The sequence below is a fragment of the Pundamilia nyererei genome, unplaced genomic scaffold (genome assembly GCF_000239375.1).
Source record: "Pundamilia nyererei isolate P.nyererei 1_Seehausen unplaced genomic scaffold, PunNye1.0 scaffold00007, whole genome shotgun sequence".
NCBI lineage: Eukaryota > Metazoa > Chordata > Actinopteri > Cichliformes > Cichlidae > Pundamilia > Pundamilia nyererei.
In genome coordinates, this window is record NW_005187408.1 from 5,871,246 (window position 1) to 5,898,480 (window position 27,235).

General features: G+C 42.0%; 2 protein-coding genes across 4 annotated transcripts in view; both read left to right on the forward strand.

Annotated features, from left to right (window-relative positions):
- The first annotated feature begins 327 nt into the window (after positions 1 to 327).
- dlec1 (DLEC1 cilia and flagella associated protein) lies at positions 328 to 11,554 on the forward strand. Of its 2 annotated transcripts, none has more exons than XM_013915146.1 (38): positions 328 to 563; positions 661 to 801; positions 900 to 1,056; positions 1,831 to 1,944; positions 2,017 to 2,201; positions 2,423 to 2,664; positions 3,195 to 3,279; positions 3,381 to 3,468; positions 3,759 to 3,932; positions 4,034 to 4,170; positions 4,273 to 4,365; positions 4,518 to 4,608; positions 4,691 to 4,853; positions 5,120 to 5,312; positions 5,424 to 5,500; positions 5,628 to 5,790; positions 5,884 to 5,980; positions 6,088 to 6,218; positions 6,301 to 6,444; positions 6,537 to 6,667; positions 6,797 to 6,947; positions 7,101 to 7,217; positions 7,294 to 7,412; positions 7,507 to 7,686; positions 7,766 to 7,833; positions 7,909 to 8,060; positions 8,404 to 8,519; positions 8,622 to 8,692; positions 9,080 to 9,297; positions 9,425 to 9,586; positions 9,668 to 9,790; positions 9,891 to 9,985; positions 10,146 to 10,233; positions 10,351 to 10,548; positions 10,637 to 10,798; positions 10,877 to 11,027; positions 11,143 to 11,260; positions 11,370 to 11,554. In XM_013915146.1, exons 1-38 carry the CDS (start codon positions 447 to 449, stop codon positions 11,482 to 11,484), a joined length of 5,127 nt encoding a protein of 1,708 aa, XP_013770600.1. In that variant the 5' UTR covers positions 328 to 446; the 3' UTR covers positions 11,485 to 11,554. The 2 variants fall into 2 exon arrangements, with proteins under 2 accessions (XP_013770600.1, XP_005722756.1); XM_005722699.1 differs by having other exon boundaries at positions 2,588 to 2,664.
- A 3,323-nt stretch (positions 11,555 to 14,877) lies between these two features.
- The window catches only part of map3k22 (mitogen-activated protein kinase kinase kinase 22), a 39,049-nt gene continuing 26,691 nt past the window's right edge, over positions 14,878 to 27,235 (forward strand). For both annotated transcript variants that reach the window (XM_005722700.1, XM_005722701.1), the window contains exons 1-2: positions 14,878 to 15,297; positions 25,993 to 26,076. In XM_005722700.1, coding sequence (XP_005722757.1) covers positions 26,058 to 26,076 — 19 coding nt within the window. In that variant the 5' untranslated portion in view covers positions 14,878 to 15,297; positions 25,993 to 26,057. The remainder of the gene's footprint in view (positions 15,298 to 25,992; positions 26,077 to 27,235) is intronic.

A 27,235-nucleotide genomic window follows, 5' to 3' on the forward strand; every position in this document is an offset into this window, starting at 1 on the left:
CAAAATAGTGATAAATGGCAGGATACAGAAGACTCAGGTGTTTTTAAGCCAGTCGGCACCCATACCGTAATACGCGTAAGAGGTACGGCTGGCTTGACCGTTACTTCACATGTCAGTGCTGCTCACTTGACCGCAGTCTAAAGGGAGCAGAGAAGAAGAAGATACTTAGAAGTGATTTGAACCGATTTCAATAAAACTAAACTAAACTGTCGTCCTAATATTAACACGAATTAGTACTACTACTACCAATAATATATAATTTAAATTTACATATAAAAATGCTAAAACGTAATTTCCTGTCTAGAAGGAAGTTTGGTTGTTGCTATAGCAACCCCATGTAAGAAAACATGGCTGACAAATTATGAAGTCGTCGCACCAGTTTATAAATTACTTAATCTAAGCTACGAATATATCTCTTTCTTACTAACACCTCTGTAACATTTGGCATGATCCATTTAGCTACAGTAGACGTGTCAGCTATGGAAGAGGAGCCGGAGACCAGAGGAAAGCTGCGGGCTGACCCTTCTGTGAACACTCACAGACCCGCGTGTGGAAAATCCCAGGTAAGATCCACCTGACACCTTTAAATGTCTAGGAAACATCAAAACTAATGATAATAATACTAATGAAAAAGCTAACTTCTCTTTCGTCGTATCCCAGAATATTTCCCATGTACTAGCAAGCATCTTTAAGCATCTTTACACAAACGACATAATTAGAAAAGACACTGTGTCCAACCTAGTTCAAACAAAACGTGTACGAGGCAGCTATCATGACAGATACGTTGAAGAACTCCAACAGGTAACCATATACACTCATCTACAATTTATAAAAAAAAATCACTGTCAAAAGTAAGCTGAAGAATAATACAGTGTTATTTTCCCCCTATTGCCACACAGGTTCATTCGGAGTATGAACAGCGTATTAAGCAGGTTGACATGCTGGACAATCACATGATTCAGGCCAGTGCATGTGCTGCAGCCAAAGAAAACCAGGCCTATGAGAGAATGAAGGCGACAGCAGGAGATGTCTGTGATCATCAGGAACTGCTTACAGGTGAGATACTTTTAAAAACTTTAAAAACTTTTAAAAATATAACTGTGTTATATTGCTGTAATATACTAGTGTTTCTGTCCCTAAATGTATGGCTCAAAGGAACCTAACATATAAGATGTCATGACGCTGGTGGCATTCAACAAGATTTCAATCATGAAATTACAAACAAGAGGTGGGAGCTCCGGCTAAAACAAACAAAAGAAGAAGAAGTCTGTGAACCAACCACACAGCGGGCTATTGGATTCAGGCTTCTATTCTAGTAGTTTTTGTAAACTAGAGTAATAGAAACGCAACAGAAAACAGGTCTGCTGGTAACTCCAAACTCAACTATACTTAGTAAACAAAGCTGATAACAGAAAGATAAAGTCAGTGCTCATGGAGTTGAGGGATGAGGAATGAGGGACCAAGACACTAGTTGCTGACCACCACTGCGTTGTCTAGGTTTATATGTGTGTGGTGAGCCTTCTGCAACCAACAGCTGTGTACTGTATTTATTCTTATTGTATTCTAATTTTTGCGTCATAACTTTTGCACTGTCCACTCCTGCTGTGACAAAACAAATTTCCCACGTGTGGGACTAATAAAGGTTATCTTATCTTATCTTATCTTAATAAGAACACAAAAAGATGATGAGGGTACTGATGCACTGAGATTGTATGTATCTCTGCACTCATGTACCAAAGAGCTCATCATGCTTGCTTAATCCCACCATCTACATGTGTTTATTTGTTTTCAGAATGCCTCATTTGATTCGATTTTTATACCTATTTTCAGTCAAATCAGCCTTTTCCTGGTGTGTGGATGAAGATCTTCTTGAAATGAATAATCTGATTTCCCCAAAGGATTACTTGGCTACACAAAAACCACATGTACGAGCACCAGCAGCAGGTATCTGACCCATTTATCTTAAATTTATTAGTTGCCAGTGATTCGGTGCTACAAACTTTCTTTTCTTGTCAGAAAAGTGGAATCCTGCCAAACCGACCATTGCCTTCACCATGCATGTGTCCCGAAAGCCTCAGGATGATGGTTACACAGTCATTCGCCGCCCAGAAAAGACGGGCTTTGTAGACATCCAGTTAGACCACAGTGTGACCTTTGAGTCCTGCTCAGACACCCCAAGGAGGAAGGAAACTCAAAGGGAGGTAAGGAGATTGATAAGATCTTTATATATCGCTGCTGATCCCTTTTTCCTGGGCAAAGGTCGAGTAGGTATTTTAATTCAATTTTTGTGTTTCTTCTCCAAATACAATCAAAAATAATAATGATTGGATAAAAAGGTTGTTAAACAATAGCAAAAAAAGGTAAACTGGGAACAACGTGCATTCAAATTCAAAATGTAATTCCATCAAAATCATCTTCCAAGCCAAACCAGACCAAGCCTAAGCCAAAATGGAAGGGTGAGCCAAGTGTGAAGGATCGAGCGGATGGCTGGGAGAAACTTCTGAAGCTGAAAGATCGACAGAGCTTCCTTCGCAATCCGCGCTTCCTTCCCCTAAATTTCTCAATAAATTTCTCAATAAATTCTCAGCAGGGCGGCACGTCCCTCATCAGGCCCAGAACCAAAGGGAAGGCAGAGCCTGAGAGCAAAGGCGCTAAAAAGAAAAGGTAATTAAAGAGAATAAAAGGCTTTTTAATAATTTCAAGGAACATCCTTATCATTTTGTGATAAGGAAGCATGTACAGTTAAGGCACATTGCTGATAGGACATTTTTGCATGGGAAATGCAGGAAGCTCAGGCAAGACAATCCCCTTCAATATCCACAGCAAACACGAGTATCATTTACCTCAGTGGAAAACAGCTGTACCCCCTTTGTGCCATAGCAGAGATGTGTAAGTTGATACTCTGAACATGATGTAGTCTCACATAATGCAGTCAGGCTGTTTACATCAAATGCACGTCCCCACACTCTGCTAGACACACACAGAATCAATATGTACTGTACATAGATAAACTCTGCTGGTACAGCCAAGCGTCTCTAAAAAAAGACAAGCTGACTATTATGTGTGTTGTGTGTTGTAGTGTGACTGAAAGCCACAACTGATTGTTTCCTATCTTTCACTTCCCGGGAGCCTGTCTTTATTGTGAATACACACAATGCTCAGGTGCGGTTGTGTTTGTACTCTTACTTTGAAAGCCCCGCCGAGGAGCCGATTCCAGTCTTCCTAGCAAAACCTTCAGTGGTGGTTTTCACCGACTATAGTGTGGGAAACATCTATGAGGTGTGTTTCAGAGCTTTTATAACCAGACAAAAACGGAATCCTCCTTTTTCTGTGAATTGGTGCACTGTAACAAGCCCTTGCCCTGCCCTTTCCTGTCTCAGACTACACTGGAGCTTAAAAACGTGACTTCTTCAAGCCGCCACATCCGAGTGATCCCTCCTACCACGCCTTACTTCTCTATTGGCTTGGGTGAGCTCCTTTTGGTTCTGATTGGATGGTGCATATTTTCTTGTTGTTGATGTGGTGAGGAAATAAGCAAGTGTGTCAAAGTGTAAGTGACTGCATTAAACAGGAATGCCACAGAGCTTTAACCACAAAAAAAAGTTTTCATTTTGGAATACAGTTTTAGCATTCCTGTGGAGACAGCAGCTCCTCTGTATGCCAATATTAACCTCACGTTTTAACTTACACTAAGCTATCTGAAGATAAGCAGTACCACACAAAATTCAGATTGTTGTCATTGTGATACGTTTTGGCAGGGAGATTCCCAGGTGAAGGGGGCGTTGTTGCCCCGGGGATGAGCTGTAAGTACACGCTGCGTTTTGCTCCAGACTCCCTGGGAGACTACAAGGACTTTATAGTGGTGGAGACCCAGGCGGAGGGCCCATTTGTGGTACCGATTGAGGCATGGAGACCTCCTCCTATTCTCACCTGTATGTTTTCACTGCAATCTGCCCCACCAATTTTGTTGTTATGCACATTAGTTACTTCATTTGCCGATGTACTGCTGATATGCTTCCCTCTTATTCTTCAGTACCAAGAGTCCTGGACTGTGGTTACTGTCTCATTGGAGGAGTCAAGTTTGTTGAGTTTCTGTGCCAAAATGTGGGCCTCAGCACTGGGACCTTTTGCATTATTCCCAAGGACGAGTGGCCAGCTTCAAATTTTAGGGTAAAAAACTGACACATATAAATATATCAATGTTTTAATTCAGTTTTTCTGCAACCAAACAGCTCAGTCTCATTCTCATTAGCTCCAATTTTCTTTATATAGTCTTTGGCCAGAACATACTTTTCTGAGCAGCCACCCTTTGCTGTCAGTCCCTCCCTTTTTGTACTGGAGCCAGGAGAGGCCACTGTTGTTGAGGTGAGTCTGGATTTAAAATCAGGTAGAGTAATATGTTAATTCAATTCTTCTTTGTTTTTTCCTTTCAGTTCCCCCACCTCTGACTTCTAATCAGCTGACTGTATCTATGGAAACTGAGCATGTAAAAAAAATGTTTTAATGTGGATTTACAGGTGGTTTTCTTTCCAACCACCGCTGAGAAGAGCTGCCAGGTTTTCACTGTTGTGTGTGACAACTGCCAGGTGAAAGACATTTCCATTGAAGGTAAATCCCAACAAGAGGCATTGCTAAGAGCTATGCTCCGCAATAAATTATGCATTGTGTGTAATGTGCGTTTGCTTCTCAGGTGAGGGCCAGCTGATCGCACTGGAGCTGGTGTCTGTGTCTGGGGGCGAGGAGCCTCCTGTGGTTGGAGAGGTGCATGACCTTACTGCAGAGCACTTTATCCGTTTCAGCCCATGCAACCCTCACTCTGTGCAACAGAAGAAGCTTGTCATCAGAAACAATGTGTAAGAGTCGCACGTCTCTTTTTTTTTTTAAGCAAATCTCTTCCTTTTCAAATTTTTGGCCACAGGGTAACATAAGATAGGGTTCAAGCACCCGTACTAGCTGTATTAACATTGCTGAAGTTTCCCGGATGGAATAATGAAATGCTAATAAACTCTGTTTCTGACTCTGTGTTGTTGTTTTTTGCAACAGCAAAATTCCTTTCAGAGATCGGTAAATAACACATTTTGTGTCTGTTTCTTTCTCCTTTCTTCATCTCGGAATAAAGCCACTTGGAGCTTCCTTTTCACTGGCAGATCATGAAGCCCAACTTGCATCCTCTGCTTCCACGGGAAAGCCCTGATGCCTCACATATCCAGTTCCACTTGGCCACAGACGAGGTTTTCCATGTCAGCCCCTCAACAGGCATCCTGGCTCCCTGCCAGGACCAAGAGTATCTGCTCATCTTTTGTCCTAAAGAGGTAAAGAGGACTTGGGATAAATAGCTGAAAAAAAAAAATAAATCCAGCAATCATTGTATCATTGTGGTAAACAATGTTGCATTTCTTGAATGAAGAATGTGTTTTCTCAAGTTAAAGGATTATCACAGTGTCTGCCACTTAGTCCTGAGAGACATCCCCCAGCTGCCACCAGAGCCTTTTGACAGCAGGTTGATAAATGTTAATATAACAAAATAAAATCACAAGCTCTCACACATGATGCTTACTAAACAATGCCTGCCTTGTTCATTTTTTATTTCTTGTATCTAACAAATTGTATAATTTGGGGAGATATAGCGTCCTTCAGCCCGTGCAGCCTGGCTCCAAGGTAACAAGCGTCATCATCATGGAGATAGAGGTCAAGGGGTCAACGGAGCCTTATCAGATCTTGCTGGAGCCTTACGCCATTGTGATCCCCGGAGAGATTTTTATTTGCACACCCACTTCAAGGCAGTTCAAGGTTAGTTTCTAATAGTGGAGTTAAATCACGTCATTCTGCGCCCACATCGCTATTATTAATGAATTTATTGTTTCTGTGTTGTACGTGCACCAGATGTGGAACCACAGCAAAACCTTCATCTGTTTTCAATGGGAGAGAATTAACAGCAGCTGTCATGTAATAGAAGTGGAGCCATCGTCTGGCAGAATAGGTGCATTACAGAGTTGATCTGCTTAATGGTGCAAAAAAGTATAATTTTTAAATGTTTATATCTTTTTTGTTTTTTGGCTTGACGATTCTTTACTGGGCCGTATCCAGAGGAGAATGAATGTTTTGACTTCAGTCTTACTGTGACGGGAGGGAAAGCAGAGAATATTGTGACTAGTTTGGTTTGCCACATACAGCACCACCATGAGCCGGTCACTCTGGCTGTAGAAGTGTCCTTCAAAGTAAGATTCAACCACACAGCATAAATGCATTACTGTAGCGTCTGTTTTTGTGACATTACTATCATTTGGTGGTGTTAAACAGGGCCCCACAGTGACTCTCAATGTGCCCAGCATTGACTTTGGACCCATAAGGCCCAGAGAGCAGACTCAGACCACCCTGCTCCTTACCAATACCACCCAGCTGGAAGCCTCTTGGATCCTGGAGAGCAAGCATCAAGACTCACAGGTACATAGGAAACACGATAAAATGAAAGCTAGGCTGACTGTTAATTCTGTTCATGAAGTGACTCCATATAAACAATCTGTGTTGCTGCTTAGATCTCAGTTGAACCCAGCAGGGGTCTCTTGCCTCCCTTGGCCTCTTGCAATGTGGACGTGCTCTTTAAGCCACATTCCTGCCAGCTGTTTGAAACTGAGCTGGAACTGACTGTGGAAAATGGGACAGGATGGTAAGGAAGCACAGTCACATAAGACAATGTGATTCCTCCTTTTAGTCTAGAATACAATCCACAAAAACCATATTAACCATATTAATAAGATGTGAGTAAGTAACAGCACTACCTGTGTGTTCCCTACAGTCACCTGTCAGTGCGAGCAGACGTGCAGTCGTCCCACGTCTGTCTTCTGAACTGCACGCTGTCCTTCCCTGAAATTTATGTTGGAGCTTCTGCCACAGGCACCGTAACTCTTTTCAATCAGACCCTGCTGCCATCACAGTTCAGTTGGCTGGTATGCAACACAACATTCACTGTATTAAGCTGCACTAGCGTATGCAGGAAAAGGTTGTTTCAGTACATATTATTAATGGGAAATAGATCTTTCTCCATGGGCATGTGGGCTATATCGAGCTTGTCTTTTAATAGTTATTGTTGCTTTGAACAGGCCGAGCTGCAGGGCAAACAAGCTTCACTGTGTTCAGCCACCTTTGACCCCTCCTCTGGTACTCTGGGACCTAAAGTCAGCATGGAGATCACAGTGACTTTTACTGCTCACACAGACGTAAGTGCTAGTTTGCAGCATTTTTTTGAACACACCTAAAGTTTGAAAGAAAAAAGTCTCACCTTTTTTCTTCTAGCTCGAGCTGACCGAGGTTGCTGCTGTCTGTGAAGTCCAGGGAATGAACTCCCCTCTTGTTGTTGGAATTGTGGCCAAACCCAAGAAACTCAGTGTGTCTTACAGTGTGCCCGGTGTCTGGTAGTGAACTTGCCTTAAAGTCTTGCATCTAAAAATCCACTGCATCAAATAACTCCGTTTCAGATACTGAAAAAACTGTTTTTTCTCGTTCTAGTCCAAATGGTCAGAGTCCTTCAACACCAGTACTTGAGTTTGGAGATGGTGTCATTTTGAAGAGTGCTGTTAGCAAGCAGTTACTGATAACCAATCAAACTGCTATCCCGGCTCCTTTTACCGTAGAGGCAGAATATTTCACCTGCCATGCCTTGAAGCCAAATAAGCAGCCAGAGAAAAGGTGAAGGGAGCTGAATTATTGATCAAAGTATAACTCTGCTTTGACAGAAAATCTGACACTGGCTGCATCTTAATCGCAGATTTGCATACGTCACGAATCCGCTCCACTCTCTTCAAGCTAAGAAAGCAGAGGAAAAAGCACACGAGGGTATGCATCATCTTCAGATTGTGCTTTTGATATAAAGAAACAAGGAACTGACTCTGTTTGTTTGCTCGTTGCCAGAGTTTGTGAGTAGCCTGCTGGCTCATGGAAAAGGCGCCGCTTTTTTTGTCACGCCACACACGGGGACACTCGGAGCGTTTGAGAGTCGGGCTGTGGACGTGACTGCCTACACTGACATGTGGGGGGAGTACACAGACCACCTCATATGCAAAGTATGTTGCCACAGTTTAAGCTAATAAATGTGATGTAACTGATGTAATAAACTGGATATAAAACATGGATGTAGCTACTAAGTCTTAAAAGGTAAAGCCATTGTAGAACTACCTTAAATCTGCATTTCTTTTAATGGCCAGCAGGTGGCGACACCTGTTTTCTGCTCTATGACCTCAGAAAACATGTTCCTGATGAGTTTATGGTGTCATTTAGTACACACTGATGTTCATTTTGTAAACTGTGGATAAAGCAGGGAGTGATTGTGCAGTGTGTCTTGAGTTCTATGGTGAATCTAAATGGCCTCTTTCTTTATTTTAATTCAGTGATTTATTTTTGATCCAGGTGGGGGATCTCAAGCCTGTGCTTATTCCCATCCATATGACAGTGAAAGGCTGCCCCCTCTACTTCCAGATGACGGGCCCACGAGCACAGGATCAGAACCAGGGACCAATCATACAGTCTGTTCCACAGTCCTTTTCCCCAGCTATTTATACCTATATTTGTGTATTTTTAATGAGCGGCTATCTCATTTAATGAGAAATACCTCTCCTCATCATTAGGTTTGGCACTCATGTATCGGGTGGTGACACCGTTTCTCGTTCTCTTCGCATCAACAATCCCACCATGTTTGGTAAGTGTTCTCAGTAAACACTGTGTGCTGGAAAAGGACTTAATGACCCTCTCGTTTCCTGTCTGAGGGACTAACTGCATTCCAGCTTATTACTGGAATAAAAAATATCAAATGGGATTTATAATAGAGCTTAATAGATCGATATATATATATATATGTATATAAACAGAGCTTCGGCTTTACTGGTAGCTGCTGTTTTGGCGCTTTTAGGTGTTTTCGAGTGGCTTTCGGTGCTTTTGAGAGTGCTGTCCTTGCCATTGTGAAATCCTATTATCTGCTCATCAGTCAACTGGAAAGCACTTTGAATTGCATTTGCCCGTAGGACATAAATACAGCTTGAAGAAATAAGTTCTAAATGATATAATGTAAATGTCGGCTGGGTGACAGATATTCGTTTGGACTGGGAAACTTACAACGTAGATCAGAACGACGGTAAACTGCTGGACTTTGTGGTGGTGTTTGGAGACGCTTTCCCCCTTAAAGATGCTGATGGCAACGAGGTGCTGAGCAGCGCGCTGAGGCTTTCTAGCTTCAATGAAACAGCATGGGAAAAAACACGCACCACAGTTTCTGAGGAAACAAGTGCTTCTCTCCAAAGCTTGACTGTGAGTATATATTGAACACCATGATGCACATGCTTAAAGATTTTACCACACATCCTGTGGGAAAACCTCATAAACGCACATTTTCTTCTTTGAATGGCTCGACCTAGCTTTCCTGTATTGATTTCAGGATGTGGAAGAGGAAGAATATATGTCTGAAGATGAGCGTGGGGAAGAAGAGGAGACTTGTCTTTATCCCTCTCTTGGAAAGAAAAAACTCATATCTGTCCACATCAGGCCTCACATGGGCAACCTCTCAGATTACCCCTTCTGCATCACACCGCAACAAATAGTACGGTCGGAGGATTTTAGCCACGTGCTTGTTGTCTGTTATTTCATCTGAGTAATGATGCTTTTCTTTGTAAATCTCAAGGTGATTCCAGCAAAGAGCAGCAGAGCCATCCATGTGTCTTTTACTCCTTTGACCCTTTCTGGGGCTGCTCGTAAGTCCAGATGTGTCGGCTTGGCTCTGGGTTTTATGAACCTAGACTCCGAGGTAAGCTGTTGTGATTCGATGTTAAATCCTGGGAAATGCAAACAGTAGATAACTGTGATCCAGCCTAAATCCTTATACTTTATTGTTGTGTGTAATTCAGCTGGCTGCTTGTGTTCCCGGTAAAGTTGGGAGGGCTCAGGGTTTGGATTTAGAGCCCGTCAGAGTGGATCTACTAGCAGCCGTTCAGACTGCAGCGTAAGCAATTATATTCCTGCTATTTATCCCCACCCGGACACGTAATGCATCCTGCTCGATTTATGTTTCTTAAATTAAAATAAGCTGAGGTTAGGTAAAAGCAGCTCAGAGGTGGTCTGATTAAGTTGCATATCTTCCTCTTGACTTCCTGTCGCTGCAGGCTTTTAGTGCAGGCGGAGGAGGACGATGGGGTGCTGGAGTTTTGTGCTTCGGCCGGTGATTTACTGATGGCAAACTCAGACAACGAGGTAGGTCTGAGAAGTGTACAACACTAATCACCAGTGCTCTGACATGCAAGTGCACACATGAGATGTTTGTCCCAAGTAAATTTTGAACAGTCTATTTTTCTTTTCTTTTTTTTGCAGATAGTAGTGCGTGAATTTGACATCACACAAAGCTTCCAGCTGAAAAACACTTCAGAGATGCCCCTGCACTTCAGCCTGGGGACTCAGCCTCCGTTTTCAGTGGTCAAACCAAAACCCAGAGGCCCGACCAGCACCTCCAGGAATCCTCCGTCTGGGGACAATCAGTCTTTAGTGCTTAAGCCACAACACAGCATGCGGGTGAGATGAGTCATGGATGCAGCAGCATCATTAGAATTTGATTTACACAATTATTTGTAAGTGTTGCCCTCTTTTGTTTAAATACTAGGTGAAAGTGGCCTTCCACTGTTCCCTGCCTCTTCTGGACCATGTGGAACAGACAGATGAGGAAATCCCTCCTGGGGTGAAGCTGATCCACGGTGCAAACAGGCAGATGAAGCTGAGGTTCGAGCAGAATCTCCTGATTCACTACAGCAACAACACCCTGCAGGTTAGGGACATCTGTTCAATGCGTGTATAACAGCTCGGTTGGGAGCTGCTATATGACCTCACATAGTCTATTGTGCAGACGGTGCCACTCTGCGCTCATCTGGATCTTCCAACACTGCGTTTCTCTGCTGTCAGCGTCGACTTTGGGCTCTGCTATGTGGGCCAGACGCAAACCAGAGAAGTAAATCTGTACAGCTGTGGAGCCCACATGTTCTGGAAATCTATTACAAGTAATCACAAATCAATCAATAACCTCTATGTTGCCTAGAAATCTATCTCTCTATGTGAAGCCCAAATTGCTTTGCATAGCATGTCAGCCCTACTCGTGTCATTCACCCTGTGCAGAGTCAGTTGAAGGGGACTCCCATGTGTTCGGAGTAACACCTGACTTTGGACTGCTCGGGTCCAAGGAGCACCGCGTCACCAGCAGCAGCCAGTGTCTTCAGATCAGCTTCACTCCCGGGTAATGCAGTAAACCATCGAAAGAATTTTTACTATTGAAATCGTAAACAGTAAAAAATACCCAGCTAGCTTTATGTAACGCGTTCAAAGTGTGGTTATGTGTGTTTCAGTGACGACAGAGAGTTCAGCACTCTCCTGGTTATCCAGTCTCCTCTCATAAAGACGTCTGTCACGCTGCAGCTCCGGGGAACAGGATCCTTTGATGAAATGTACAGGTCGAGCTAAATAAGCTAAAGGTGTTGAATCTCTTTATTTACAGTTGATCTGTTAGAATATAAATAAATATAAAAGGTCATTTCTGCTCTTCTTTTATTCTTTATGTACAACGGCATTAAAGTGCTTGCAGCGAACACTAAGTCATGACTGTTTTCATAAAGACATTTAATTATGAAAAGATACAGACAGAAAGATGCAGCATGTCAAGACTCGCAGTAGCAAACTCCAACTTCCTGTGTTTAAATATTAATTAGTGATTTATCCGGTAAAACAGCAATGTGGCTTCTGTTGGCACATAGCCTTGAGGCCACTTCATTGTGAAATAGCTATATAATAGCTACATTCACATGTATCATACAACTCCAATTTCAAAAAAAGTTAGTAAACTTCAAAATCGAAATAAAAGGAGAATTCAGTAGTTTGCAAATGTTCGAACCCATATTTTAATCACGACAGATCATAGAACAGGTATGAAATGTTTAAAACTGCAGCAATCCACAATTTTAAGAAAAATATTGGCTCATTTTGAATCTGATGTTAGCGACACACCTCCAAAAAGCTTGGACAGTGCCGACAAAAGGCTGAGGAATTAAGTGGTTCTAAAAAGAAACAGCTGGAGAAACATTTTACAGTTAATTCGGTTCATTTACAGCAGGTCAGTATCGTGACTGGGTATAAAAAGAACATTTCCCAAAAGCCTTTCAGCAATCTGAAAGAAAAACCACTAAACAAATTGCATCTACAAATTCTGAACACGTTTCAGAATAATGTTGCACAACTTAAAATTGTGAAAATTTTGAAAATCTCATCATCTACAGTAACATAATATCATCAAAAGATTAAGAGAATCTGAAGAAATCTCTTCTGTGTTTTTTTTAGATGTCTCATGCAGTCTGGAAAATTTGAGGCAGCAGCTAACCCTCCATTTTAGTCCCAGTGGACCTAAAAACCATGCAAAATGCCCGAGAGACAGTAGCCAGAGCAGAAAACTGCCAAAGACACTAGAAAAGCTTTGAACATTGCTTTAAAAAAAGACTTTCCCAGTATTCTAAGGGTTCCCTGAGGTGCTCCTCTTACTGACAGAGAGGCCTCATTGATTCCCAACAAATCGATATCAGCCACAGTTTGCATGTGCATTTTTTCCATTTTTCTAGGAGACCACTTAGCAAAATGTAAAAACTAGAAGGATAAGCGCCAGTATGTAAACATGTTCATTAAACATATACTCTATTCTAACTGGTTTTCCCAGCACTCATAAAGGCAAAGGTTCAATACTCAGCAATCAGTTTAAAATTCATTCTGCATGGTTTTTTACACATGAGACACATGAATATTAGTATGATTTTAATATTTCTGCAGATGGCCAATAGACAAAGGTTATGTTATATACTATGACCTATATGTAAGCGTATATGGCTCAAGTATATAATGGTATAGTATGTGGTTTGTCTCTGGGGAACCCTCCTGATCTCCAAAATTCTCTCAGGTGATGCTAGAAAAAACCCCAAAACAAATAAAAAACATGTGAACTCCCCCACACTCACAGGCTGTGAGTGTTCATAACAGCTGCATGCCGTGTTCATCTGCAGCACAGTTTAGCATCTACAAGCACTCAAATCCATAGAGAGATGCAAATGTCCAATTGATATTCATTGCACTGAAGCAGTCTTACAGAGAGCAAGGGCATGTCTGATCACAATAAAACACTGCTGTTTGGAACTAATCTGATGCTGGGCCCAAGGTCAGTTAAGCATTCGTCATTCTGATTGTCTCCCTCCGGGTTTTGTTTTTATGCCCATTGTAAATAATTTTTGGTACACAGGTAGCCTTTCCCCCCCCCCCCCAAGATACAAATGAAATGCACAATGCAAATGCTCAGCAATCAAATGAGAGGCAAAAATAGTCAGTGATGTGTGGTTAAGTAGAGCATTTGATCATTTAGTGAGGTGTAATACTTATAATACAGTTAGCAATGTGCTGCCATGTGTGTGTGCTCCTATTAGCTGACATGCAGGGAAAAGATACAGATTATTATCCATGCTAATGGTAAAATAGTATCACAGTGTTTGCAGATGCAAGTGTTCGTGCTCTTTATCTGACAATTTAAAACACTCAAATGGAGCTATGATGACAGTCAACAGGCACTGTCAACCCACTGAGATCAAGTGAGGGGAGTTAGAAACACTTCAGCTGCACTGATGAAGCAGGCATGTGTGGAGAACTGATCACTGCCCCACCACCACCACCACCACCAAAAAAACAAAACAAAACCTTTGCCAGATTGATCTTGAAAATGAGCGTTTTATTCTCAGTGGGATTTTTACCTGGATATGAAATAGTTCATATCATCCCAAATATCAGTGTTTTCCAAGACTGGATGGAAAGAAAAAAGACTTCTAACAGCTTAGTATGGATACAATGAGGCAAACACTGCTGGCCTGTCTGCACACCAGATGTGGAGTCCTGACAGAGCAGCATGATATGAAAATTTGACATATATCTAATCAGACTCATGCTTGCTCATCTTGCATAACCTTTAAAGTGGCAATCCTCAACCCATCAACAGCTGTGTCACGATTTTCGTCCTTTCTACCGCATGCTATGTATCGACATACGGATACAATTAAAATCACACACTGTAGTTAAATAAAGGAAACAAACAGGAGGGGAAAAAAGCATAAATATTTCCCCCCCAAAAATGACATTTGGATTTTAGCTCGTCTTCCTTTGGTTGGGATGGTTGAAGTTTGTCCAATCTGATTATGCCTAATGCCAACTTCATAACCTGCTATGTCCACCATATTGCTCACTACATGTATGTACCAAGGCTGGTATTGGTATCTGACTCAGTAGGATTGATACTTTGTTTCTATCTTCTAATTTCAGCATGTAGCTTTAATTATGTCACAGTTATAGCGCAACAACACACAGCAACAGTGCTTTAGAGACAGGCAAAATTTAAAAACTATGTAAAATTCAGTGTTTTAGTGGTAATTAAAAATGTCACAATTTGCAAATCGATGATGATTAATCTCACAAGTCATAAACACTGCCCTCCCCTACACAAGCTGCTTTTATACGTTAGGTTGGTATCAGATCAATACCAAAAACTTGCAGTATCTCCCAGCATTAATGTAAGGTCAGCTGCCTTTATAAGTTAAAAGTATTGACATTGCTATCATCACTGTAAATGTGTTTACTTGGCATTGGATCGATAGTAGTATTTGCAGTATAGCACAGCACCTCCGTCCACCTGAACTTTGCGACACAGAGCGTAGGAGCACAGGACAATATGTATTTGCCCCTGATGTCCACGGTGTGGCGGTACTCTCTGAGGTTTGAAGCCGCTGCCGTGGAAACGCACCACCGGACAGCGTCACCACTTCCTGGAGCTCACGTTGTTGCTGACATCAGAAGCGCAGCTCCGGGGTGAAACTCGGCTCTCTCGCTTCTCTCCGTAGTGTGTGTTGAGACAAGCAAAGCGCAGGGCGAAGAAGAAGAAGAAAAAAAAACTTTACTCTGAAACACATCGGCCACTGCAGGTTATTCCCCTCTGTCCACTCCACTCTGGATTTATGCACCTCTGAAAGAAGAAGAATATCTTTACGCCTGAGTGCAGCTTGTTCTTGTTGTTATTTCTGCGCTTAGTCCAGAGCGCAGTTTCCGGATATCAGCTCACTGTTTTTGGAAGATTTTCTCCGCATCTGTTAGGATTTTTCCGCTCTTCCTGTCGCGTGTCTGTGATAACTTACAGCCCACAATCAGTTCATTTTCAAAAATCCTGCAGCCTCAACTGGATCATGGACACACACAGATAACAAGGTAAGAACCACTGTGGGGTTTTCCCCCTTATTTGGGAGCACCGCTTGTTACTATTATTTCTCATTTATAGGAAATAAAACTCCACGACAATACAGTAAACTTGCAGATATTAATTATGTTATTATAGGTTATTTTTAAGTGAGTGCTCGTAACACAAATCACGTGCAGTGCATTTACAGGTAGGCCTTCCTGCAAGTGGAAAGTGTTAGTTGGAGAGCCTCCAAGTGATTTCAGTGCGGCTGTTATGATGCTGAATTTGGATTTGGACAAGGAAAGAGACACAATAAAGTTTTAAAGACACAACAAACTGTTTCTGTTGCAACAAAAAGAAAATAGTGGGGAGGGGGGAAGTTTGCTTTTTGCTAAGTGGTCGTTTCCAGTGCACAGCACTGGATTGAGCAACGTCTGAGGACATAAATTGCATGTCTTTAGATGTGACTGATTGCTGGAAAGTCAGTGCCATCATATGTGATTGTAGAGTCATTCATACCCCGTGTCCTTCCCCTCTCTCTGCTGTCAGTTTTCCAGTCCTCTGTGATTCACTGTGGTTACTTTAGCTGGTGTTTTTCTTGAAAAGAGGAAACCTCAGTGTTCTTGTCCTGAAAAGTCCTTCGTGTGTTACTTTTTTTTTTGTTTCCTGTCCTTTTGTTTTCGGTTTCCAAGAGATTTTTCTGCCTTCCTGAGGCGGTGAGAAAGCGACGAGGATGCAGGTGAGCTTCATCCAGAGATGGCAGAGCTCTGAGATGATGCGCTAAATTAGATCTAATGAGGCCACCGTCTTCATCAAATCAAATCAATTGGAAGTGCACTCACGAGAAGGAGCCTGAGCGGCACCCTGATGGATGAGTTCATCATCCCTGTGGCGTGCCCTGGAGCTCAGGAATAGCCTTAAACTGAGAGTCAAACTGTCAAGTGGAAACCACCCACAGATATGGCTGGCGTGCCTCTAGCAAAACAAACCACTGTGCTGATAAGAGGACAGAATCCCACAGTGAATGGTGCCAGACACAAACGTGCTGGGTTATTAATTGCATTTTGATGGGACTAATGAGGACAAAGGTCAGGGAGGAGGAAAAAAACAGGTAGAAAGTCTGTTAAGCAGAGTTTCACAGCGTCTCATTTAATCTGAAAAACCTTTGAGAACTGCATGGGAGTATGTCATGTGCAACAGAGTTTGCTCATGCAGATTGTATTATTATTATTACTATTAAGACCCCCCCTGCAGTTTACTTATGAGAAAGTTATGTTCACTCCTTTTAACATCATGGTGTCACCTCTTAGTGTCACACGGGAGGCTTTGCCGGTCATTAGTTCAGCATCACGGCCTCCTTTACCCCACGCTGTCCGCTCCACGATGACCATAAACCCGTGCTATCATATGCTAAATTCACGGGAGCTTCACTGCCTTCCAGATGCCCACTGAGGAAAAGCTGGCCTTTCAAAGGTTACTGTGAGAGAGATGACAGAGTACAGAGAGATGGGAGGATTGGTTTCTCTTGAATCCTTGTTTTTTTTAATATATTTTTTTATATTGCTTGATTACCAGCTGTGATAATATGGCTGCTGTTGTTTTCACCGAGTGTTCATGCATGTGCTATCGAGGCGATGTTGTCCCAGTGGCACCGAGTGTGGCGGGAACCTACTAGAGCAAAATGGCCTGTCAGGGATTTATTGGTATTTTCTTAGGTGTTTCTAACAAGACAACTTTTCCCTTTGCAGACCATAATGCAGAAACTGATGCTTGTCGTGACAATCATATAGTTTATCCAGCAGAGCTGCTCAGAATCCTGTGTCAGTAATACTCTACAGTAGGGCTGTTCGATATAACGATACATATCGGATCAGTTTACGCTATCGTTTGTTTCGTTGTGTCGCAAAATAAACTGTTTACAGCAACATTTTTTCATCGTTTTAATGGTCACTGTAGTGTCTATATTAATTTCTTAAAGTTATCTCTTTCTCTTATATTTAATATAACCACACTAAGGACGGACAAGCGCCTGTTTTTATGCGTTGTCCTTAGCAACAACGACGGTAAAACCATCACGTGTCCGCTTGTTTATTTTCCACATAAACCTTTCACAATAAAGCTCAAGATCCTGTTGAGACTTTTCAAAATAAACTGAATCACGTGAAAGAGTATGCAGATTATTTATGGATGAAAAGCAAAAAAGAGGCGTCAGGTGCTAAAAAATAAACCTTAGACTCAAACGTTAGAACAGGCTTTTCCCCTGCAGCACGCCTTGTAATAAATACTCACAAAGAAACGGCGTTACAACTTATGTCTAAAATGTATGGTTTCATGCATCGGTTAAAACACTTGACTCCAGGTACACGACGCCCAGCTGGAAACACTTCACACAAGTCGAGCTGCCCGAGATTCACAGAATTTACAGAAAATGTTAAATTTTTGTGATTTATATCGTTATCGACAGTAGATGTCTTGTATCGGGATATGATATTCTGGTCATATCGCACAGCCCTACTCTGCAGTGAGTCCTGCAGCACATGTTGCAGAGTAGCGTCACAGCTGAGCAGACAGTGCAAAGTCAAACTGTCTTTATAGTGAATCGCAATCTATTTTGTGAAGTGCAGTGCTGCAAAGTTAATAGACAATAACTCCATTATTTGTTCCTATTTCTATACAACTCTTTTATACTGTATGTACAGTACTGTGCAAAAATCTTGAGCTACCCCTAATTTCTTGATATTTTGCAATGAAAGTGCAGTGGGGGCAGCAATCTATTAAAATGCGCAAACATGCAAAAAAGTACTGTAAATAGTCACTGTTGTACCTGTGTCCTGGCCCCCTCTCTACATATTGACAATTTGAACCAGAGCTTTCAAATTTGGATTCATCACTCCATCAGACCTGTTGCCACTGATTTTTCAGTCCAGTTCTTGTGTAACATAGCCTCTCCTCTCCGTTTACCTTCCTTAATAATGGTTTCTTGACAGCCACTCTTCCACTGAGGCCATTTCTGATGAGGCTTCAGCAAACAGTAGATGGATCTGCTCAAGGTCCAGATGCATCTCTGAGGTCACGTGTCAGGTTCTTTGATGGATTTGTTAAAGACGTGACTTCCCGGTCATGTTCATCTGCTGTAGATTGTTTTTACTTCTGCCGCTTCTTGTTTTGTCCTCTTGTTGTCCAGTTTTGTCAAAAATGTTTAAGAACAAACTGCGCAATATCCTGAATTATGCCAAGTTTTCAGCAAATGACTCATTTGGAATCATTTTCTTGGTGCCAAAATACTATTTTACGCCTGTCACACTGTGTTATCTTTGGCATTTTATTGTGAATTCAGCTAAAGAAAGGGGAACAAATTATGTTTTTCCAGTGTGCTGGTAGTAACAAAGTAACAGAAGATACCATTTTAAAATGTTTTTCAGTTATCTGTTATACTGCATGTATACAGAGTGATTCATAGGTCAGCGTTAAGTGATGTAACAAACAAAAAAAAAGTACAAGGACTGGACTGAAAATCTGTGAAAAAGCACCAATGTCGAAAGAAAAACTTTAAAAAGGCCTCCAGAAAGCCTGGAGAACTGTTGCTCAAGACCACTTAAAAATTACAAGAAAGCCTTCAAAGCAAAATATAAAGAAATAAGGGGTATTTTGTGCAGCACTGTTTAAATCTATAAACACCAGATGTAAACAGATCAGTTTCAGATGTGTTTCTCAAAAATCTGGTTTGACTACAAAAACCAACTGTTGGTTTGGCAGCTTTTATAATATACATTTAAACTTTGAATGTATGAAGTCAGAGTTTGAAGAAGGTTGTAGTCTAAGACATGGATACTGTGTGAAGACTGATGGACCAAAAGAGAAGACAAAGAAAACCTTTTTCAGTTCAGTTAATGGAAAGGTGCAGTTTAAAAATGTGGAATTGAGCTTCGGCTATAGTTTTGTCCTTTTGATTTCCGTCATTCTTTAATAGACTCCCCATAAAATCTGAGCTGAGTCCATGTCTGTCAGATTCACTTGAAAGCCAAAATCCTGGCTTTGATGCGCAGAGCAGAGAGAAAGTTTTCAGGAGCACTGCAGTTTTTATTTAAGGCTCATAGTAAAAATGTTTAAATACCAACACTGTGACTCTTTCTAAAGAAGTTTAAGTGAACTTGTTGGTCATGTTGGTGCTGTGAAGTGCAAGTCACCATGCTCTGCCAGGTCTTTCTAGTAGATTGGTGAAAGACATCATTCAAAAGTAAAAGACTCATAAAAGCATTTCAGGCTTTGATGAATTACTCTGAGGTTGAATGAAACAAAGACTGTGTCGTCTGGTGTGACTAAAAAAGGGCTTTGGCCTGATTTCTATGTACTGTTTTTGCAAAGTGAAATAAAAGCCACATGGATTTCGCCAACTCTACGGCAAAGCCTGATAGTGGCAGTAACATATTTCCACAGCAGGAACTCGGAAGCAGATCCAAACCAAAGCAGCATATATTCAAATATACAAAGAGATCATGCTTAAGGAAAAATATACATCCTCAGTGGAAAGATTGACTAAACATGCTTTAGTGGTTTTGAGACTATTTTCTGTCTTTACCCAGCCAAACCCAGACATCCATGAAAAATCTGTAAATCGACTTCAAGATAACAGTTGTTGCACAGCTCGTGTTAACACGTCATGTTTAAAGAACACAGATTGACGCTGGACAAATACAGGTGTGTAGTGCTTCCTTTGCCACACATTGCTAAGAGTAGCATTACCATTACGTGCTGCTAGTTTGCATAGATAAATTTAAGCCTCTTTTCATTCATCTCGGACACAGTTGCAACATGTTAGGACATGTTCTGTCACGATGTAGTTGCGGGGGGGCAAAAATACGACTGATCAAATGTAAAGTGAGCCTACGACAAGCAGATATATGGACAAAGTGGAAGGACTTAGTCTGGGTCAGCTTACTTTATCTGTGAAAGTGCAGTAAGGTCCGGCCCCCACTGCTCCAGAAACCAAGAGGAAGTTGTCCTGATTGAGCTTTGTCTGCACGGCTTGTTTGACCGTAAGGACGATGCCGTCAGCAGCAGCAGAGCCCGAAGCTGCAAGGACAGGCGGCTAGAGAGCAGAAAGTCTACATACTAAGTCATACATGTTGAGGCTTGTGTGTACACAGTTATATAAAATGCTACACAAGGCAGGTGTCATTCTTTTCCATGTGTAATGGTTTATCCCTATAAACAGAAGTGAGGCCAGTTTGCAGTTTGTTGCAGAGACTTTAAATAAAAATGACTCGGGAGACTCTTGGAACTTAATTATCACTTTGCTTTTGGATTCTTCACTGTCGCACTTCTTTAGCCTCTGTGAGCATCAAATGCCCAGAACCGAGATGCTCTTCATGGATAAACAGCTTGCTGGCAAAGCCGAAACGCTTCCTTTAGTCTTCCTGAACCACAGCTGTTTGACATTCTGTCTCGTGAAATGGGTTTAAGTCCACGAGCTGTCTCTGCATGACTGCCTGTGGGTGGAGAAACACAATGAATCAATGTGCTTGTAACAGCATGCCACCTCGTAACGGAAAATACAGCTTACTTTACAGATCGTACAGATTTCTCTCGGGTGGTGAGTAGGGGTCTGGTGATCCAGGGAGTGGATGCATTGTGGATGGCAGGAGAAACCACTCTTTCTTTTGGCTATTTTTAGCCACTGCTGTGCGGTTGATGATAATGGAGGGCAGATCTACTTATCTCCTAGCTAACAGAGCCATCACTATCAATGAGGAAGATCATCTTACGCTGGAATCTGATTGGTAGCACTGGACTGAGTGAAGATAAAACACTGAGCTCCAGTTCATACACCTCTTTAGGTTCTGGTTACACGCCTTTCTCCCAACATTTGTACCGTCTTCTCAGATTGCCGCAAACAGAAGTGACGAAATGAAAGTTTAAACTTTCAAGCCAGCGTTCGACCTGGCAAACATGCTAAACCTTGATTGGTTCCAGATTTATAAAGCCTGACGTTTGCTGGTAATGTCTCTTTTATACCATTGGAAACTGACAGTGTTAAGAAATTTGACTTCAGGAAATTGATATAATGTTGACCTTGCATGCTGAAAATGGTATGCTAGCTTTCGATGGTTAACAGATCACTTTAACCATGCACATCATCTGTTACCTGTTGCGTTACATCAGTTTTCCCCTAGTTGAATGTTCCAAGATGGTGTGATAAAGGGCTGCATGACTTTAGAACAGTGATATTCATTCATACAATGAAAATCTATTGGTTCTTCTGGAACAAAGTGAGCCATTGTATAACAACTGAAGTAGAATAAACAAAGATGACGATATCGACGTTGGCTGTTGGCCAGATTTCTATTTTTAAGCTTCGGTGTTTGCCTAGAATTTCGCAATCAGTGCATTCCTATGTTGGATGAAGGGAAAGCTGTTGGGTTTTGCAGCTTAAATGAAACTTTTAAATGGTTGTGCTGCATAAAATCTGCTTGTTTTGGACGTCCTTTTTTTATAGTGTCGATGTAAACGTTTCAGTCTCCATCTTAGTTGCTTAAAATCGTGTGCAATATGAAGCAGTGGGTCTGAATGTGAGACTACAAGCTCCTTGGCTAAGCACTTAAGTTAGGCTTAAGTTAGCCACCGATCATTTGGTTTCACACCATAATAATCCTTCGTTTTATAGTCATATGGTATGACCAAGATTTATTAAAAAAAACGACTCTTTGACCCAAAATGAGCAACTGGTAAGGTTCATACTTGGTGATTTCCCCCTACATTTTCCCTCTTAATAAACCCTCTATTGCACTCATTTGTGCAAAGAGATAAGTTTAGTCATTGACCTTCCAGTGCAGCGTCTCTAACTGAACATGGATTTAACGTATAAATAATGGCTTCACATCCAACGGGAAATTTCCTTTATTTGAAATAAACCGTAGATTTAGTGCAGGAGGACAGGAAAAATCCTCTTCATGTGCTGTAGGACACAATCATTAAGCCTGTTGTTCCACTAAAGGGCTTAGATCTCTTCTCAGCAATAACTCTCCTGAGACAAAGAAAGGGGAACCAAGGTTATGATAAAGCGCTTAGGCCCCACACAGAATGACATTCTCCCACCCACACGTGTCTTCCACCACCCAGAGGTCCTCAACTGTGTCCCTGCATAGAAATCCCTCAGTGGGCTTATTGAGCAATAGGACATAAGGTATTGTCTTACTTCCCAGAATCAGCAAGCATAACCCTCTGACTCATGCGGGGTGGCCACAACACAATCTTGGCAAGCGTTTAGCAGACAGGACACCCCTGCTGCTGACCTTTTTAAAAAGCGTAAGTCACCTAAATAGCCACGTCTCACTTAATCACCCTGCACTTCCTGCGGGAGTTGCAATTCAGACAGTCCACCGGGTATTATGATGTCAGGCTTGCGATGCATTGTGCGGTTTCATTAACAGTAAAAGATGTTTGTTTTAACCTTATTTTGGATACAGCGACCTCCATTACGACCTTTGCTTTTGTTATAACAGGTAGTACTGTTGCTACACTGTAACAGGACCTTGGATGTATTTTGTCCACTGTTGCAGATCTGTTGGCTTCCAATAACTCCCACATGATTTGGAAATCATTTAGCAGACTCCTGAAACTTGAATGTGTAATTCATCACTGCCTGTAACATCTTGCCTGGATTAGCTGGTGTCACTTTGATTACTTGCACAACATAGGCGGTTTCACGTGTTTCATATCAAGCGTTGTTGAAACTGAAGGAAAAAAAAACGGAAACTGTGGAGGTATTTGGGTTTAACGGTGTGTGTTATCGTTGGATGTCTCTTTCTCCCTGTTTCCATTCTTCAATCTGAACTGAGATGACCGTATGATGAGAAACATTACAGGAAGAATAAAAGGGACCAGAATAGCCTGGTGCTTTGCATATCTTCCACAGGTATACTGCCACAACATTCCTTTATCTCATCACTGATCACTTCCTCTTCTGATGTCTGTGGATCAATTTCTTGTTCTGTGATTGTTGGAGAGGGGAAACCCAGCACCCAACCCCGTCAAATAAGAAAAAAATATATCTAGAGGTTGACCTCTGAAATGGTGATTTCTCTGGGACTCCATGTCAAGAGTGATGTCACATATGAGATCATGCTGCTTTGGCTATCAGGCAGCCGGAGAACAGACCTCCCACTTTCTCTAGTCTAAATTAGGAGGGTGTTTCCCTCAGAGATGTGGCCCACTTAGTTACTTAACATGGGAGAGTGATGTATAGACCTGTAGAAGGTTAGTGTACAGGCGTGCGGTTGAAGAGTTTAGCTCTCCTTTGTTATTTCTCTATAACGCGCCGTCCTCTTATGTAGTGACAAAGGAGAGGTATCTAACAGTGAAACATTAGCCTGCCTGACTGCTGACTTTTCCCTCCATATCTTGACGGTGGAGTGCGTCACAGTGTTTCAGACACTTCTGGAGCATTTGCAGGCTCGATGCATGCTTTTCCTCACAGACCATCTAGCGCACAGACTTGACAGTCCCCTCTCGTAAGACACGTGGCTGCTGAGCAACAAGAGCGAGCGGCGATTAGCATTTGATCTTCAACAAGCGGGGCTGTCACATTGCCCGCCTGCCAAGAAGTGTGTGGAGAACTGGGCTTGCGATCAGTGGGTACCACTAGCCTGGCATCATGCTGGGCAGAGGAGGGAAGCAGATGGCCCATCTGGTGACTTGCTGGCATAAAACAGAGGTTGTTCTGTTCCCGTGTGCGTGCGTGCATTTGTGTGTGGCATCAACAGACTGGGCGACGTGGTGTTAGGAGACCACCTGTCTCGCGGCTCATCGTCTCTTTCATGTGTGGTCAACGGCACCGTACAGGCAGAGCTTTGCTCGTATTCCCTTTCCTAATAACGTCCTCGTCTTTACACCAGATGTACCGAACACACTGAATATATTAGTTCTTTGCAATCGTATTATCCGGTGAATTCAGCCAAATCTAACGCTGGTATCACGACACATTTAGAGCACCCTTGCTCTTTCACATTTCCTTTAAGTTTCAGCTTTCCAGCTTTTTAGCTCGTGTGATGCGAGTGCACTGACAGCAGTACCCTGTCTGTTCCCTTGTTCAAACTCTGTTGGCACTCTGTGACTCTACCCCTCAGGCTGTAAATTGCTCCAGTGGCCGCTTTTTATTGCTTTTATGAAAAGTTTTCTGGCTGACACAAAGAGAAAGTGTTTGTGTCTCTGCAGGCACGCCGGAGCATTTATCTGGGCTCAGTGGGGTAACACAGACTTTGGCGTAGGTGAAAACACACAAACTGGATTTCTTTTGTGTTTTAATTTCCTTTTGTGGCTCGTGTTTGCTATTTTGTTTTCCGTATTAGCTCTTCTCTTCACTGTGGTGTTCTGACTTTGAGCTGGACCGTCCAGTTAACCATGCGATTGCGGAGTTTACGGCAAGGAATTAGTTTACTCAGGGATTTTAGCCAAAACTGACATCAAGTGTGTCACCGGTGACTCTGCTAGTGTCAGACTGTAGCCACTGACAACAGTAGCTGTGATTTTTGTGTTGTCTGTGTGTAACAACGAGCAGCCATTAGCTGCTATGCCTCTGATTGCTCAGCCAAAAGAACCTTTTAACCCTCTACTGCAAGAAGAACTTGTGTAACTAAAATGTAGTTTTGCTTCATCTAAATACCCAGAGCTGCTAGGTAATATGTGGCTAACATTAGCAATCTGAGCTTCAATTAAGATTGCTAGCTACATGGGAAATTCAATCACTCATAGCTAGAAGTGTATTTTAGCATTTACTAAAAATAATATTGCGTTACGTTTGAGCACAGTTGCTTTTCTTCAAGCTGCTTCAAGCTGTCTTTAAATGGATGTAAACATAGGTTTAAAAAGGTCTTGACCTTTTTTGGATTTCTAAAGTGTGCACAATACCTTCTATGGCTCTGTGATTGATGCTGTGATGGGGAACACACTGAAGTCCCAACCACTGCAAATATTCAAATACCACAACACCGTTTAGAGCAGCTGAGGTACTAGTTCTTGTTCCTCTTTTTTTTTTTTTTTTGTTGTTGCATAGACTGCATTCAAAGAACAAACAAATGCTTCCTGCAGTCTTTGCGTGAGAAATATTTGCACGTTGGCCTGTTTAAGGGGAACGCTTCAGTGGCCGTAAGCATGAAGTGGTGATTAAGAATGCACGAATACTGTGAGATCTACCATAAGCATGCATTTTCACTCACTGTGCTGACTGCAACACAAAATACGGATGCGAGTACAGATTCTCCGCTACTTTGTTTTGGAAATTCTCATGGTCTTTACTTGCGGCAGGTGTTCGGGCAAACCCCCACGCCCGCCTCGCCGCTTCAGCGCCCCATCTCAAGGGCGTGTGGTGCCCTCATCACCAAACGCTGAGGGATTCCTTCACTGATGCCGTCTTGCGGTTTTTGTGGTGGCAGTAAACACACACCGGGGGCATTCACGGGACTATGACTAATGGCTTTCATGCTATTTTTCAGAGTAGAGGATATGTCAATCTCAGGAGACCAGTTTAAATAAAAAAAAAAAAAAAAAGAACAAATAAAAAACACAAGCAGTCACACCGTTGTGGAAAAATAACGCGCTGTGTTGATACTACCACCTGCGTCCTGTTTTGTCTTTGTTTTTGTGCACTCTCAGAAATAATGCGCGCCTCGCTGAAAGAAAATGGCACAGTTCTTGGATGTTGAAACCTTTTTTTGCCTCACTCTCAGGGTGAAGTCTTCAGCAGCAGAGAGAAGTTGAGCTCCGTGCTCGAGTTCAACAGGGCCACTTCCTGATGATGACAGTAAACATGGGTGAGTAGCGTTTGAAAGCGAGTTGCTTTAGGCTGCGCTGTGTACGTACAGAAACATGCTTGCTTACTGGGAATATACACACCTCTCGCTCTTCCTTTGGCAGGAACAGTGCAGAGAAAAACAACACATGTAAAAGCACAGTGTAAAAAAAAAAAAAAGAGGGAAAGAAAAGACAGTTATTTTCAGATTTTGCACTAAGTTTGCATTGTGTTTTTTTTCTGTTGTTCCTCATTTTTAAACCTTTCCTCAGATATGAAGTCTTGATTTTGGTAACTTGAAGGTTGGAGAAGAGAAAAATAACGCCTTAAAACCTTTAACAACAGTGTGCATGTTTCCAGTGTACTGTGTTTATTCATCTCCTGCAAAATAAACTGTATAAGAATTTCTCTGAATGCATTCATGCATGCCTAAATTATGCAAAAAAAATTGCTAGCTGTGGACGCAGTGCTGTAAAAAAGTATCCGCACCCTTCCTGATTTTTTTAGTTATTTTGCATATTTGTCACAATCGCATGTTTCAGACAAAGTAAATTTCATGTAAATAATATTAGACATGAATAAATACAACATGCAGTTAATGAAGAAATGAAATGACCATTTTATTTATTAAGGGAAATAAGTCATCCAAACCTATCTGACCCTGTGTGGAAAAAGTAATTGTCCCCACAACCTGAGGAGTGTTTGTGCCACCCTTTGCAGCAAGAACTGCAATCAAGTGTTTGCGATAACTGGAATGAAGTGTTTTACATCACAGAGGAGGAACTTTGGCCCACTATTCTTGGGTTCCTGCTTCCAGAACAAAATGCTTGGATGTGCATTAGAAGTTAGTGAGGGTGATCTCTGCCTATGCAGCTTACTAGGGCTACCCTTGGAAAAAAAACCCTGATCTGGTGGTTGTCACACCACATCCTTTTTGACACACATTGAGGTCTCGAAACACATTACAGGAGGTTTTCAAATGCTATCTTTATGGGGGAGAAATTAAGGTTCAGCAAAAGCATTGCAATCAAATTTGAGTCTGGACTTTGACTAGGCCACTCCAAAACCTTTATGCTGTTTTTTGGTTTTTTTTGCGTCATTCAGAGGTGGACTTGCTGGTGTTTTTTGGATCATTGTCCTTTTGCATAACCCAACTTGAGCTTTAGAACACAAACTGATCG